Source organism: Taudactylus pleione, unplaced genomic scaffold, assembly GCF_031769625.1.
Source record: "Taudactylus pleione unplaced genomic scaffold, aTauple2 ptg000201l, whole genome shotgun sequence".
Lineage (NCBI taxonomy): Eukaryota > Metazoa > Chordata > Amphibia > Anura > Myobatrachidae > Taudactylus > Taudactylus pleione.
The window spans coordinates 62,146,439-62,161,167 of record NW_028284603.1 but is presented as its reverse complement, the minus strand read 5'-3'; the positions used below and the strand labels follow the sequence as shown (position 1 = coordinate 62,161,167).

General features: G+C 46.7%; 1 protein-coding gene across 1 annotated transcript in view; it reads left to right on the top strand.

The window, feature by feature from the left end:
• Positions 1-14,729, top strand: part of ARHGEF33 (Rho guanine nucleotide exchange factor 33) — a 166,856-nt gene that overhangs the window by 67,685 nt on the left and 84,442 nt on the right. Inside the window, exon 2 of the mRNA XM_088477650.1 lies at positions 10,935-10,984. Coding sequence (XP_088333776.1) covers positions 10,935-10,984 — 50 coding nt within the window. The remainder of the gene's footprint in view (positions 1-10,934; positions 10,985-14,729) is intronic.

Genomic DNA, 14,729 nt, shown 5'->3' with positions numbered 1-14,729 from the left:
AATCTGTACCCGCTCCCCCCCCCTCTCGGCGCCCCTGCATATGTACCATATATCGCTGCAGATATTGCCGATATTAGCTGCAGTCCCCACATTTCTGACCGCAAATACAGCCCCCATATGCTGCCAGATTTACCAATGCAAATCATTCTGGAGCTTGGCCTGATAGCGCTAGCCTATAGTAAACTATGGCTACTCCGGATCCCTCTCCGACGCCCCCAGTGATGCATGTGCCGGTCAATGGCTGCGCATGCGCATTGGCTGCCAGGGACCCCAACCAGGAAGCAATGTGATGTCGTATGCTATCCCTCTGCTTCCAGCTCTTCACCAGGACAGGCTCTTATCGGAGCCCACCTCCCGGCAAAAGCTTAATTACAATTCTTTGTGAAAATATTAATTTTCACATTGTGAATGTATATAATGCATTTATCACATCCACATTAAAATGCAGATATTGATATATACAGTGTATGTATATATATATATATATATATATATATATATACACCATGCAATCCTTTGACACATTACGATAACAAAAAGGCGTATAGCCTAACTGACTCTGGTGCCCTCCTGATGGGGTCAGCGCCCCTAATCAATATCCTCCATAATGACAGGCGGCACTCAGAGACTTATAAATCCAAACACCCTCTCCAGAGGGGTTTATTAATAACAGTCAACGTTGTCCTGAGGAAGGGGTGAGGGTATTTGGATTTATAAGTCTCTGAGTGCCGCCTCTCATTATGGAGGATATATATATAAAGTAAATCGTCCGGCACTCCACAAATGTGCATCAAATACCTGCCCTGGTGCCCTCCTAGGTGTTCCTTAGAACAACCATACATGCAACACAATGGGGTAGAGAGGCTGCACTTCTAGGGTCTTGTAAGAAAAGAATCAATACAGCACCTTTGTCTGCTTGTTCAACGTTTCAGTCCACAATGACTTTTATCAAGAACACCTGTTCTTGATAAAAGTCATTGTGAACTGAAACATTGAACAAGCAGACAAAGGTGCTGTATTGATTCTCTTCTTACAAGACCCTAGAAGTGCCGCCTATATATATACTGTATATATATACTGTATAATATATATACACAGTCAGGTGCGTAAATATTGGGACATTGACAGAATTTTCATATTTTGGCCTCTATTCACCACCACAATGGCTTTGAAATGAAACAAACAAGATGTGCTTTAACTGCAGACTTTCAGATTTAATTTGAGGGTAATTACATCCAAATCAGGTGAACGGTGTAGGAATTACAACGGTTTCTATATGTGCCTCCAACTTTTTAATATTATATATATATATATAATATTAAATATTAATATTATATATATTTATATATATATATAATGACGTCAGAAGTTGCACATTAACATAAGAGTAATCAGACTGATGTCATGAAGAAGTTAAAAACAGAGCCAAACATTAACTCTTTACTGGCTGAGGTACTTAATGAGCAGAAAGATTATAGCATGTTACTAAGTGTTGACTAAATAAGTCTTTGGGCCTGATTCAGACCCACTCGCGAGCGGCTGTCCGCTCGCAAGTGGGTCGATGTTATGGACTGAGCATGCGCACGACGGAGGGAGCTCCGTCGTGCGCATGCGCCAGACGCGACGAGCGAAGGAAAGTCCTTCGCTCGTTGTGTCCGATCAAAGGGGGCGTGCTGTCAATGTTGATTGACAGCACGCCCCCTTTGGTGGGCGTGCCGGGGGCGTGCCTCCCTGACGGGGGCGTTCCCACGGGAACGCCTCCCGTCAGAAGCCGGCCCACTGACATCACTAGTGATGTCAGTGGGAGTGATTTTGGCTCTGATAGAGCCAAAATCACTCCGGAGCTTGCGGTTGAAAACCTCAACCGCAGGCTCCGGCTCGCAAATTCGATGGTCGCGATGGTCTCGACCATTGCGACCATCACAATGCACGCTCGTATAGCCTGTGGGTGGTGACCCACAGCTATACGAGCGTCCAGGAGGACGCTCCATGAAAATGGAGGCCGGCCCTCATTCAGAGCGTGCGCTCTGCTCAGAGCGTACGGCTCTGAATGAGGGCCTTTATTTGTTAAATATCTTGGGTACGCAATTTCAAGCGCAGCCGCATGTCACGATTTTTAGCAAACTGTGCATTTGTCGCAGTGACTAAAGCAATTTGCAGCAGCTACAAGCAATTGTAAGGTGGATGCAGGGCCGTAGCTAGGGGAGTACGGCCGCAGAGCGCAGATATATATATTTGTATATATAATATATATATATTTATATACTATATACATAAAATTGGTTTTTTATAGATCCACCCCTAGTTGCTCCACCCACAGTTCCTGAACATATTTTTCCTGACAAATTAGACCTGCTTACCACAATTACTCTCAAGATTATTTTCAAGCAATTAGTGTGAAAATTTTATTTATTGTGCTCCTCTATATGTAACGTTATTTTAATACCTAATGTATAATTGTCTTTAATTTAGGGAAAGTTAAAGGGGCTAGAATTGTTTTTGTTTAAACATAAAAATGTTCTTTCGTTTTTAAATTTCCAACTTTTTATTTTTAATAATTTTTATTAGAGAATTCCAAAAGATACAACTGGGGGCACCAAATATAATTTGTTTTTTGTTATAATTCTTAGATTCCATGGGGTATATTTACTAACCGACGGTTTTGTAAATTTGGTCGGTTTTCCATTTTTTTTTGCAAACCTGACGAGATTCTAAAAAATTTCGTCTTGTAAAACACTTTAGAACATTGGACGCACAATCAATAGTTTTATATAGACTACTATAGAACATACTTGCCGACTGACACTTCCTCCCCGAAAGGAGAAAGCCGGGGAGGAGAAGCAGGTGGGCTGTTTTGAGGTGCGGGGCTTGACAATCCGTGTCATTAAGCCCCACCCACTCACTTTAAAATGCTGCAATTCCCGCATATTTGAATAGGGGGCGGGCTAAATGACGCGATTATCAAAGAATTGCGTCATTAGGCTCCGTCCCCTACTCGCGGACCCGCCGATACGCGAGAAAATGTTCCCCATTCTGCCCACTTTACTAGGAAGTGGATAGAATGCAGGAGAAGTGTCAACTTTCCCCGGGGGTTACCCGAAAAATCGTGAGCCTCCCGCAACTTCCAGGAGAGTAGGCATGTATGCTACGGAAGCACCCAGATTTACTAATGGTCGGTTTGTAAAACACCCCAAAAACTGACCAAAAAACATGCCCAAATAATAGACCAGTCTGATGCAGCCGATTTTGGGAGAAGCACGTTTGATCTGTGCAGGCTTCTTAGGGTTACAAGTAAAGACAAAGTTTTCAGGGAGGGTCGAAGCCAGGGCATGCGCCAGTGGATGCAGATTCCTGGCCTCGCAAGTGACCAAGACCCAATGGTAAGCTTCAGCCTTCGCGTCTTGGCCAAAAGGGGCAAGCATTGCATCTGTAACGAATTATATAAATGATGGTTGGCTGCAATAACTGAAATGTGTGCTTCAACTGTATTCAATGTATTGACCAAATACTTATTAGACGATTAAATTTCATTTTTTTTTTACATTTGTATTCCTTTCTGGTTTATTATTATCGGCCATGTTGAGGGACTGTGAATATAAATATTTCTCATTGTAAAAAAAAATAAACGTTTTGCCCTGCGAAATGCTTTATGCTGCCCATCCACTAGGCGATTAAACCTAGCGATGGAGCGATAACGACGGTCGTTATCGCTCCATCGCTTGGTAATAGCTTGCAAATTGGGCAGTAAAAGGTTAAAAACGACCAGAGATGCGCGCGCCCGCTGGTCGTTTTTAATATCTATCATTGCCCGAACATGACAGTCAACCTGACGACCGCCGTCAGGTTGCCATGTTTGGGGATGAACCCGCCACCATATAGCAGAGTGCCAAGAGCGCCGTCACTCACCTGTCTAGACACTGCTGTCATGGAATGTCTGCTGCTGGGAGCCGCTGAGGAGGGGGTCCTGCAGCCTGCCGGAGACCAGTGCCCTGCTGACTCTGCCCGTCACCGCTGAGGACTGCTGTCGGTCACCGCCGAGGACTGCTGTCGGTCACCACCGAGGACTGCTGCCCGTCACTGCCGAGAACTGCTGCCCGTCACCGCTTAGGACCCGGGAGGAAGACCTCTCCAGACTTCACCCCGCGGGAGACGATGGCGTCGTAATCGTGCCGTCGTCCCCGCATCGCCTAGTGGATGGGCACCTTAAGTATGAAAATAGGAATGGAGTCTGAATATTTTTTGCAGTCACTCAAGCACCTACTGTTTGTGCAGTCACTTCTGACCCTATTCGGCATTGTGCCTCTAGTCCCCAGGCTCTTTTGACCCATGTTGACACCAGTGCTTCCCTCTAGGGCTGGGTGTGTGGCACTGATTGTGTTGCTGTCATATGACTACTGGAGATAAATTCAAATCTATTGCTGTCTATATAAATCCATTCTGTATGCCATTTGGTGCCAGAGTATTAAGTTTCTTTCAGTACTGCAGCATTCTGGTTTCTGTGCCTTGTATTTCATATCTGATCCTGATCATTTGCTATTAAACATCTGTGCCTGTGACCCTGGCCTCCACCTTTACTATTGTTTATGAATCTGTGGCTGTCAGTCTTTGCTACAACTGACCATTCTCTAGTATTGTGATCCTGTATCACGCCACCTACCTTTTCAGCTAGTCATGCCAATGTTAGAGGGACGCATACTAAGGAGGTATGTATCTGTAGAAGCAAAGACATCTAGCCGCCATGGTGAAGACAGGCATCTCTGTTAGACTCCTGCCCTTGACACAAGTTCCAACACTAAACTGACAAATAAATCCTTGTAGGCAGTCTGCTGGGGACCCTATGTTTACATAAAAAGACATGCATATGGAGGTTATTTACTAAACTTGCACAAAGGGGCAAATCTTTGATAAAACAATTACAAACATTCCAACATTTTTGCACTTTCTGATTGGTCTCTATAGTTCCAGTGTAGGGTTTCATCAAACTAGAATATGAAAGTTATGTCAGATAGAGATATGCAATGGCAGAAGTATTGTCTTAAGGGGCCTATCCATTACACGACTTTTAGAACGATCCGACCAAAACCAGAGGTTCAGAAAGTCGTGTAATGGATAGCCGGCAAGGACCAGTGATGACCCCAACTATCTACGGAACATGCCCATCAACCTGACGACGATCGTCAGGTTTGACATGTTCAGAGATAGGAAGTTGGACTCCTGCACTGAATGACGTTCAGTGAATGCCGTTCAGTGCAGGCACCGCACCTCGGCGACCTGAAGGTCTGAACGCTAGCTGGATAGACCCCTTTAGGGTAGAACAGTAGGCAGACAGCAACAATGTGATACAGTATAAAGAAGAAAATTTTGCAACTTGCTACATTTTACTGAAGGTAACTGCCTGCTTTGTAACAGATAGATAGATAGATATGAGATAGATTGATATTTGATAGATAGATATTAGATAGATAGATCAATTGATAGATATGAGTTAGATATGAGATTGATAGATAGATAGATAGATAGATAGATAGATATGACATAGATCGATCGATCGATATTTGATAGATAGATATTAGATAGATAGATATGAGATAGATAGATAGATAGATATGAGATAGATAGAAAGATATGAGATAGTGTAAGAGGGGTGCGGTGCAGTGCCTGCTGCCAAGCAGGTGTACTTCTGTTTCTTACCTTGCGTCGCACCCTCTCACCTTCAGGCTGTGTGTTGAATAGACGGTCCTGGAACTCCCAAACAGAACACGGACACGACGACCTAGGAGGAAGGAGATTATGTGAGTACCGTCCCTCCTCACGTCGACTGACACGCCCTACCGAACCGAGGAATAGAATCAGGTTTTAAGTGAAGATCATCACTGGCACTTTTGGCCTCAGATCCCGAGTTCTCACCTATAGGTACTCGTGCACCAGGTGAAGACTCGCCCTTGCACCGGGTTGCAAGGTTCACTGTCTGCCCAGAAGGAAGGAAGGGAGACAAACAAAAAGTGAGAGACCGTACACACAGATCGCCCTTAACCTACAGTGTGTGTAGTGCGACATGTATAACAATAACTAAACTTTTTCCCTGCACGGAACAGCAATCACAGACGGAAATCACGCAAGAGTAAAACACAGTGCTGTCCTTTTAAATGCTTGCTACCTGCCTATCCAGAGCTGGCCAGCTCCTCTTCTTAGTGACTGGGTGGCATCCTGACAGCTGTCCATGGGGGTTCCACTGAGGGTGAGAGTCGCACAACTGCTCACACCTCTAATCAATTACACAGGGGGCTACCTACTTGCTGTATCAGTGGTCTGAGCCTACTGCCCAGAACCACTCTCAATAGGCTCAGGGCCTAGCGCCCAGGGTCTTACCAGCGGCTCAGGCTTTTAAGCCTGCCTAATGCAGGGCATAGGAGGGACTTGGGCCTACTGCCCAGAGTCCCCTTTATGTTACCTCAGGCCTACAGGCCTGCCTAATGTAGGGGGCTCAGGTAGTGACCTGGGCCTAATGCCCAGGGCCACTTTATATGTGTCTCAGGCCTGTGGGCCTGAATAAATGGTGGGCTCGCTTAGTGGCCTGGGCCTAATACCCTGGCCACCTTATGGTTTGTGCGGCTCGGGCAGGCTGCCCGCCTACTTTATCTATTAGTGACCTGGGCCTAGTACCCAGGTCACTTGTACTTAACTGGGGCAATTGAATCCCCATAGGGCCTAGTGCCCGCTACTGCCCCCAGGTCTTGTGCCTGCCTATATGGCCACAGGCCTAATGCCTGGATGTGCCCCCGGGCCTAGTGCCCGACAACTCTGGTGGTCTAGGGAGGGGATAATATAATACCTGCTCCACAGGAAGAGGCTGCGGGGGGGGGAGCTTTCGTTAGCTCTTTTTCTTTCCACCCCTGCAGTCCTCTCCGGTCCTCAACCGCATTCTGCTGGCCTGTGCTGGCCAGCAGCGCCGCCTCTTCTTCTTTCAGCCGGCTCTGCCTGTCTTCTTTCTTGACAGCGGTGTGTTCTGGCCTCTTTTCTTCACTCCTCCCACTCCGGTGCTGAAATGAGCTTTCCCGCTAAGTGGCGTTTGATACAAGATGCCGTGAGTGAGCAGGGCTATGACGCGGTGAGCCACGATTGGCTCGTCGCATCAACCTCCTATTAGCTGCTGGCCCCCGAGCCGTGTTTGGCTCACGGCCAGAGCCAAACACCCGCCGCTGTAACCAGGCTGCCAGGCGGCGGGCTACAGCAAGCCTGCACGCGGAGACAAGTTTGCTCTGCCGCACCCTGCGCTTGATCGGTGCTGGGAACAGATACTCTGTCCCAGTGCTGGCTACCCGCCACCTGCGCTTCCCCGGCGCTGGGAGCAGAAACAGCATCCCAGCACTGGACGCTGATGTGTCCCGCAGGGGACACATCTCCTCTTGCTGTGCCGATGTTTGGATCAGCCACTTGATCCCAGCACGGCTTTCCACATTAGATAGAAAGATATGAGATAGATATGAGATAGATTGATATGAGATAGATAGATTACAGTTTATGAAGTAAAACAATGGCGATAATTTTGAAAATGCAAACAAAAGGCAGTTCAAACAAAATGGGTGACACCTAGGCAAGGGATAATATATTGTATGTCATTTAGTATTCAGCACGGGGAAAGTAATGACCCTTACATTATTAGTATTGACCCTTACACCTATAGTACTCAGTGCTGCAGGGCCGGCCCTAGGCATAGGCAAACTAAGCAAATGCCTATGGCATTTGGAATGCCTAGGGACATCCAAGCCCACCTAGAGCCGGTGGAGGTTTGGGGCAGGGACAGCTGCTGGCTGGTTGGAGACTCTGGCAGCTACTAATGCTGCTGTGCAGCGTCAACGATTGGAGCTCAGCTGACAGCAACAAACAGTGAGCGGGTAGCAACAGAACAACAAACTGCGGTTTGCGGAGACGGGGCTCTTGGAGGCAACTGGCCGTTAGCTCGGGGCCGGCATACACCGTGATGCAGCCTGCCAGACTGAGCCAAGAAAAGCAAGTCCGCTGCCCACGGCTTGCTGTACCTTGACTCGGGCGGCTTTGCAGCCTGCACTCAAGTAAAGTAAGTTTGGAACTGGGAGAGGGCCGGGGTGCTGTGGTGCTTACAGCTGGACGCGGGGTGCTTTGCTGGGAAAGGGGTGCTGGGTGAGGGTGGGTGCTGATACGCTGCTGTGCTGGAAGAGGGGGGTGCTGTGCTGGGTGAGGGCCAGGGTGCTGGGTGAGGGGTGTTGTGCTGGGTGGGGGGGGGAGTGCTGTACTGGGTGAGTGCCGGGGTGATGAGTGTTGTACTGGGAGAGGGGTGATGGGTGCTGTGATCTGTACTGGGAGAGGGGGGCTGGGAAAGGAGTGATAGGTGGTCTGCTGTGTTGGGAGATGAGTGCTGTGATTTGTGCTGTGCTAGGAGAGGGGTAATGGGTGCTGTGCTGGGTCATGGGTGCTGTGATCTTTGATGTGCTGGGAGAGAGGTTCTGGGTCAGGGGTGCTGGGTGCTGTGATTTATACTGGAAAACGGGTGCTGTGATGGTTGCTTGGAGCACAGCACAATGGGGGAAGGGGCCACAGCACAGAAAGATCACACTCCTTCCATGAGGCCACACCCCTTTTTTCAGGATCCCATGGGGGGCACCACCCAAAATCTTGCCTAGAGCACTGATCTGCTGTGCTGGGTGCAAAAGATCCATCAGAAAACCTCTTCTCCATATGCATGCCTCAGACTAACATGGAAGTCTAGTTACAGACCCACAACACTACCATAAAGAGACTCATCTTTTCCGTGCTCCACAAGGTAGCTGCCTAGTTGCCACCCAGAACTACCCATTTTGTAGATGGAATGGTCTGGCCACGCACAGGGCAAACCTCCTGCTCCCCGTATCCTCTGTCATGGCGCTTATGGATGATGCAGGGCATGCGCAGTCTACAAATGCAGTCTGTGGTGCATGCACCGTCTGCTGCTAATAGCGAGAAGCATCCTCATCCGGATGACTCAGAATTAGGCCCTAGACAGACATTAAAGCGACTTTCCTCAACTTCCCAAAATTCCCTTCTCTGTCTGCAGAGAAAGCATCCATATACACAACACCACTCAGACACTCTCCTTCTACTCTATCACTATCTCTCTGTTCCGCTTTAGATCCCTTTCAACTCTTTTCTACTAAACCCAATGCCGGCATCCCATACCCGACCGGTGGCTGACAATAGGGTCTGTGCAATGGAGCTGGTAATCTGATTCTCTATGACAGTGTCTTATTACAAATGTGTCCTCATACAAGTAGCCTCAATACGCCATGTGGCCGCCGCCATTTGCTCTCTGGAGCAGTGGCGTCACTATGGGGGTGCGGGCCGCACCTGGGTGTCACCATTGGAGGGAGTGACACCAAAATGCTGGCTCCTCCTCAGTGACAGAAGCTGGGTGCTGCAGTGTGACATTCTCCCGCAACACATGGCTCCTGTCACAGATGAGACGACAGTGCAGTCACAAGTGCCCGGGGACAGCCCGGCATCTCCAGGGATGCGGGGCACGACCCCTGACTGATGCAATCAGGTTTTCCCACTAGGCCAAGCCCCCTTTTTGGATGGGGGGATACGGGTGTGTCACCAGACCTGCTCTGTAGACTGCGGAGCGGTTAGTATATGGGTGCATGGTGTGCGGTGTGGGCCCACCTGGACCCAGGGGCCTGTGTGCACTGCACGTCCTGCACCCATTATAGAGACACCATTGGCTGAGATCTTGACATAGTTAAAATGCTAATTACACCCTAAAGCAGCATGTTTACAGTTATAATCTAATGTCTGCATAGTAAAAATGTTGTGTATAGCTATTTAAACATGTTGGGATCCCGGGGCCGGCGTTCTCGTGTCACAGTCCTCATAGTGACTGTTCACAATGTGGTTTAAGTGAGGAGAGAGCCCATGTGTAGGCCCCATGAGTGACATCCACACTGCATCCCATAAAGACAGCCCTGATGTCTGTTTACTCTTTCATCATTAATTTTAGTACTTGAACCTAACCTAAGTATATTTGGAGAAAAGAGGGAAAGTTTGAATAAATGAAGGCGGTGATCCTGAAGTGTTAGTAGGTTAGATAATAATGCGATTTTCAAGGTGGGTCCCAAACATGCAAAGCTCAGCGCTGAGTTTTTCCATAGGAAGATACGGGGATCATAGATGGGTTTGCACCTTGTAATGCGCTAGGCGATGAAGTGGCCGCACTTGTAGTAATAAAGAATCAGTGCAGGGCTGTGTGGTTCACAGGACCTGATACAGCAGCGATCACTACTGTGATCGCAGCTGCAAATTCGCATGGAACGCAGCTGCGAAAATATGCTAATGCCTGCCAAAGCTCAACTGGTATAAAGACGCCCACTGCTGCTTTCTCATATCCGTCCAATGTCGCTCTTCTGCATAAATATCGATACCATCGACGCACATCGGGCAGTCACGCAGTATCTACAACAGGTCTGACCAGCCGCAGACACTGAAAGTCTCCTCGCACGCAGTGAGCTCTCATGCTGCGTATGCAAACGGCGTACAAACGTACAGACACGCCTGCATTTTTCTGACCGCTCCCTGTCACCACCCCAAATGCTGACAGTCTGTCACTCATTTTGCGATGGTTTGCTCTGTGTGCCTGTAATCACAAAACAATCACTACGCACGCACAGTGCGGCTTATAGACATGCGCAATGCCAAACAATCGCTCTATGTGCGTCCATAATCGCACTGAATCAGGCCCACAGTTTGTAAAATAGTCTGTCAGTTATGACATATTTAATGTCAGAAATATTTTATTTTGATGGCGTGCTACAGTGCAGGAAAGCCCAGAGGTATTCAAGTGATGTCTTTATCATCTACCATATGTTCCAAATATGTGTTATGGGCAATGTGTGTTTTATAGGTCACTGTCTCTGTTTCTCATACAGGAGAGACTGAAAATGTTTCAGTAAGCAGTCTGCCAGCACAGATATATCAGGTAATACTGAATGTAACTAAACTATAGTGTAAACATATTGGGGTAAATTTAATAGGGTTCAAGTTTTAGTGAAAATCCAACTCACACCTTCTCGCATCTTTTGAAGGTGCGAGTTGGTCCCGGGACTCGCAAATTTAATAGCCTGCAAACTTTTGAGTTTGAGGCTACTACACTATGTGAATGTGTGTGAGTATTTCCCTATGTAAACCCACACCTTTTAATGCAACTAGCATTAAAATGTGCGAGTGATACAGAAGACTTCACAGACCAGTGAGATCCATGAAGGCTTCTGTCTGTGTGTTAAAAAAAAAAGAAGTGCACCCCATCCCCCCAGAAGCATAACCAGCCCTCTGTACTGCCTGTGCTGGTTTACAGAGGAAAAAATGTGTGGGGGCGCTGTATTTTAAAAACCAGTTCCGGGCTATTTAAAGCCTGTCCTGGTTCTAAAACTTGTGGATCTACAAGTACCAGCATGCGGGGGAGGCTTGCTGGGACATATAGTTCCACAGCAAAAGACAATATTTACAGTTTTATTTTTCACAACACATTTACACTATCAACCCGGCACCCATCAGCCCAGGTCAGGGGTAATGCTTTGGCTGGGGAACCCGGTGAAAGGGTTTCCCTGGCTGTGGCATTACTCTCCTGTTACAAAGAGTCTGGTGCTGGTTATGGAAACTACAGGGGACCCCTACATGTTTTGTCCCCTGTTTTTCCACAACCAGGACCTGATCAGAAAAGCCCTGTGCTGGTACTTAAAATATAGGGGCCCCCTACGTATTTTGACCCCTGTAGTTTAAAAAACAGCACAGGCTGTACAGAGCATGCGGGGGAGGCTTGCTGGGACATATAGTTCCACAGCAAAAGACAATATTTACAGTTCTATTTTTCACAACACATTTACACTATCAACCCTGCACCCATCAGCCCAGGTCAGGGGTAATGCTTTTGACTGGGGATCCCGGTGAAAGGGTTTCTCTGGCTGTGGCATTACTCTCCCGTTGGAAAGAGTCTGGTGCTGGTTATGGAAACTACAGGGGACCCCTACATGTTTTGTCCCCTGTTTTTCCACAACCAGGACCTGATCAGAAAAGCTCTGTGCTTTTACTTAAAATATAGGGGCTCCCTACGTATTTTGGCTCCTGTAGTTTAAAAACCAGCACAGGCTGTACAGAGCCCGGGGCTGGTTATGTTTCTGGGGAGGGGGTGCACGTCATTTTCTTTTATAATAAAAAGTATTATCATATGTACATGGATATGTGCATGTTTCTGTGTTACTCTGACCTACTCAGGATAAACTCGCTATCCTGAAGCTGATCTATTGTTTTTGTGAGTTCTCAGGCAGTAATTTGTGCTAGTGAAGCACTCGCACTCTATTATATTGCCCAAGTTCTATGAGAATGGGAAAACATCTGGATGTGAGATGTTTTTTTTGCGAGCTATAGTAAAGCCCTAAAAATGCAAATTTCACTATAGTTGCACCTTATTACATTTGCGAATGAGTAAAAAAATGGGAGTTTAGCGCTAAACTCGCATTTGTAACAAATTTGCAACCTTATATATTTACCCCATTGTGTTTGCAATATTCAAATATACAGGTTGAGTCTTCCATATCCAAAATGCTTGGGACCAGGGGTATTTTGGATATCGGAATATTCCGTATTTTGGAGTATTTGCATAATATAATGATATATCTTAGGAATGGGACCTAAATCTAAACACATAATGCATTTATGTTTTACAGTATATACTGTGCACCTTATACACACAGCCTGCAGGTAATTTTATACAATATATTCAATAATTTTGTAACCCAAACAAAGTTTGTGCACATACATGAAATTAATTTATGTTTCATATACACCTTATACACAAAGCCTGCAGGTAATTTATACTATATTTTTAATCATTTTGTGCCTTAAACAAAGTTTGTGTACATTGAACCATCAAAAAGCAAAGTCATGCTAAAAAAAAATCTGTATTTTGGATGTTCCATATTTCGGAATATTTGGATATGGGAGACTCAACCTGTATAATGAAACAATTAATAGTAGTTTTGCTTTCTGAACTGATTTATTTGCATTAATTATTAGCATTGTTGCATGCTGTGTTTCTTAATAACGATTTGCTTCTTTTCTTACCACATTTATGTTTGTTTGTTTTTTAAATTATATTTCTCAACATTGCAAAGCTGGGTACAAACCTGGGTACCATAGTTGCCTAGCTTTTGCTTCTCCTCCCCAGGAGAAGCCTGGGGAGGAGAAACAGGTAGATTGTGATGGGGGCGGGGGCTGACACTTCGTGTCATTAAGCCCCGCCCCTTCACAGCAAATAGCCACGATTGCCTTAAATTTAAATAGAGGCATGGCTAAATGACGCAATTCATGGAGAATCACGTCATTAAGCCCCACCCCCTACACTGGGACCCGCGATCGCTGCGGAGATTCTCCCCATTCTGCCCACTTCAGTAGGAAGTGGGCAGAATGCGGGAGAAGTGCCTACCCTTCCAGGGGTGCGGTGGGTTACCCGAAAAATCGGGAGCCTCTCGCGAAAACCGGGAGGGCAGGCATGTATGCTGGGTACTCACCTATACAATCATCGTTCCGTTCACCTGATATCAAGTAATTGCACTGATGATTGCATTGATTGTATGCAGGACCGTTGTAGAAGCGTTAGCTGTTAACCACTTGCTGGCATGGTCGTATCAGATACGATCAGTCAGAAAAGCTCTGTGGGCGGCTACTGGAAAATCATTTTCTAGCAACCACCAATCACAGAAGGACCTCCTGGTCACTCTGCACAATTTGTCCCTCCCCGTGGGCCGATCACTGCAATGATCGGCCAGTCCAGCGCCGGCGCACCCACCCCCCAGCGGCTGCCGAGAGGACAGGGTAGAGAAGGCAGCACTGACAGCGCTGTCCTTCTCTCCCTCCTCCGGCTAGCAGCAGCGGCTGCTGACAGGGCAGAGAAGGCAGTGCTGACAGCGCTGTCCTTATCTCCCTCCGGAGGATAGCAGCAGCCCGGCGGCTGCTGACAGGGCAGAGAAGGCAGCGCTGACAGCACTGTCCTTCTCTCCCTCCTCCGGCTAGCAGCAGCGGCTGCTGACAGGGCAGAGAAGGCAGTGCTGACAGCGCTGTCCTTATCTCCCTCCTCCGGATAGCAGCAGCCCGACAGCACACTGTCCTTCTCTCCCTCAAACTCTGGCTAGCAGGAGCCGCCGGGCAGAGAAGGTAGCGCTGTCAGCGCTGTCCTTCCTTCACTCCACCCCCGCTATCAGCAGCCCCCATTTTTGAAAGCCCCACCCCCATGAATAAAGCAGAGCCCTGGCCATAATATATATGTGTGTGCATATATATATATATATATATATATATATATATATGCATATGTATGTATATATATATGTATGTGTGTGTATATATGTATATGTGTATATATATATATATATATATATATATATATGCACACGTATATAGATGGCAGCCCCCAACCGATGTTAAGGAAACATCGGCAGCTGTGGGCACAATCGATGTTTCTATTGATGGCCATCTCTACTATATACCATAAAAATTGCCATTTTTATGGTATACAGCGTTGAAAGAAATATATTTTTTTTACAAAATCGTGTTGGATAAGTTTTAAAAAGCTGTTCCTGCCCTAATTCAATCATAAAAAAAAACGACAATTTCAGAGCAGTTTTTGCAAAAAGAATTAGTTAAGTGGTTAAAAAGCTTATATCGCTCCT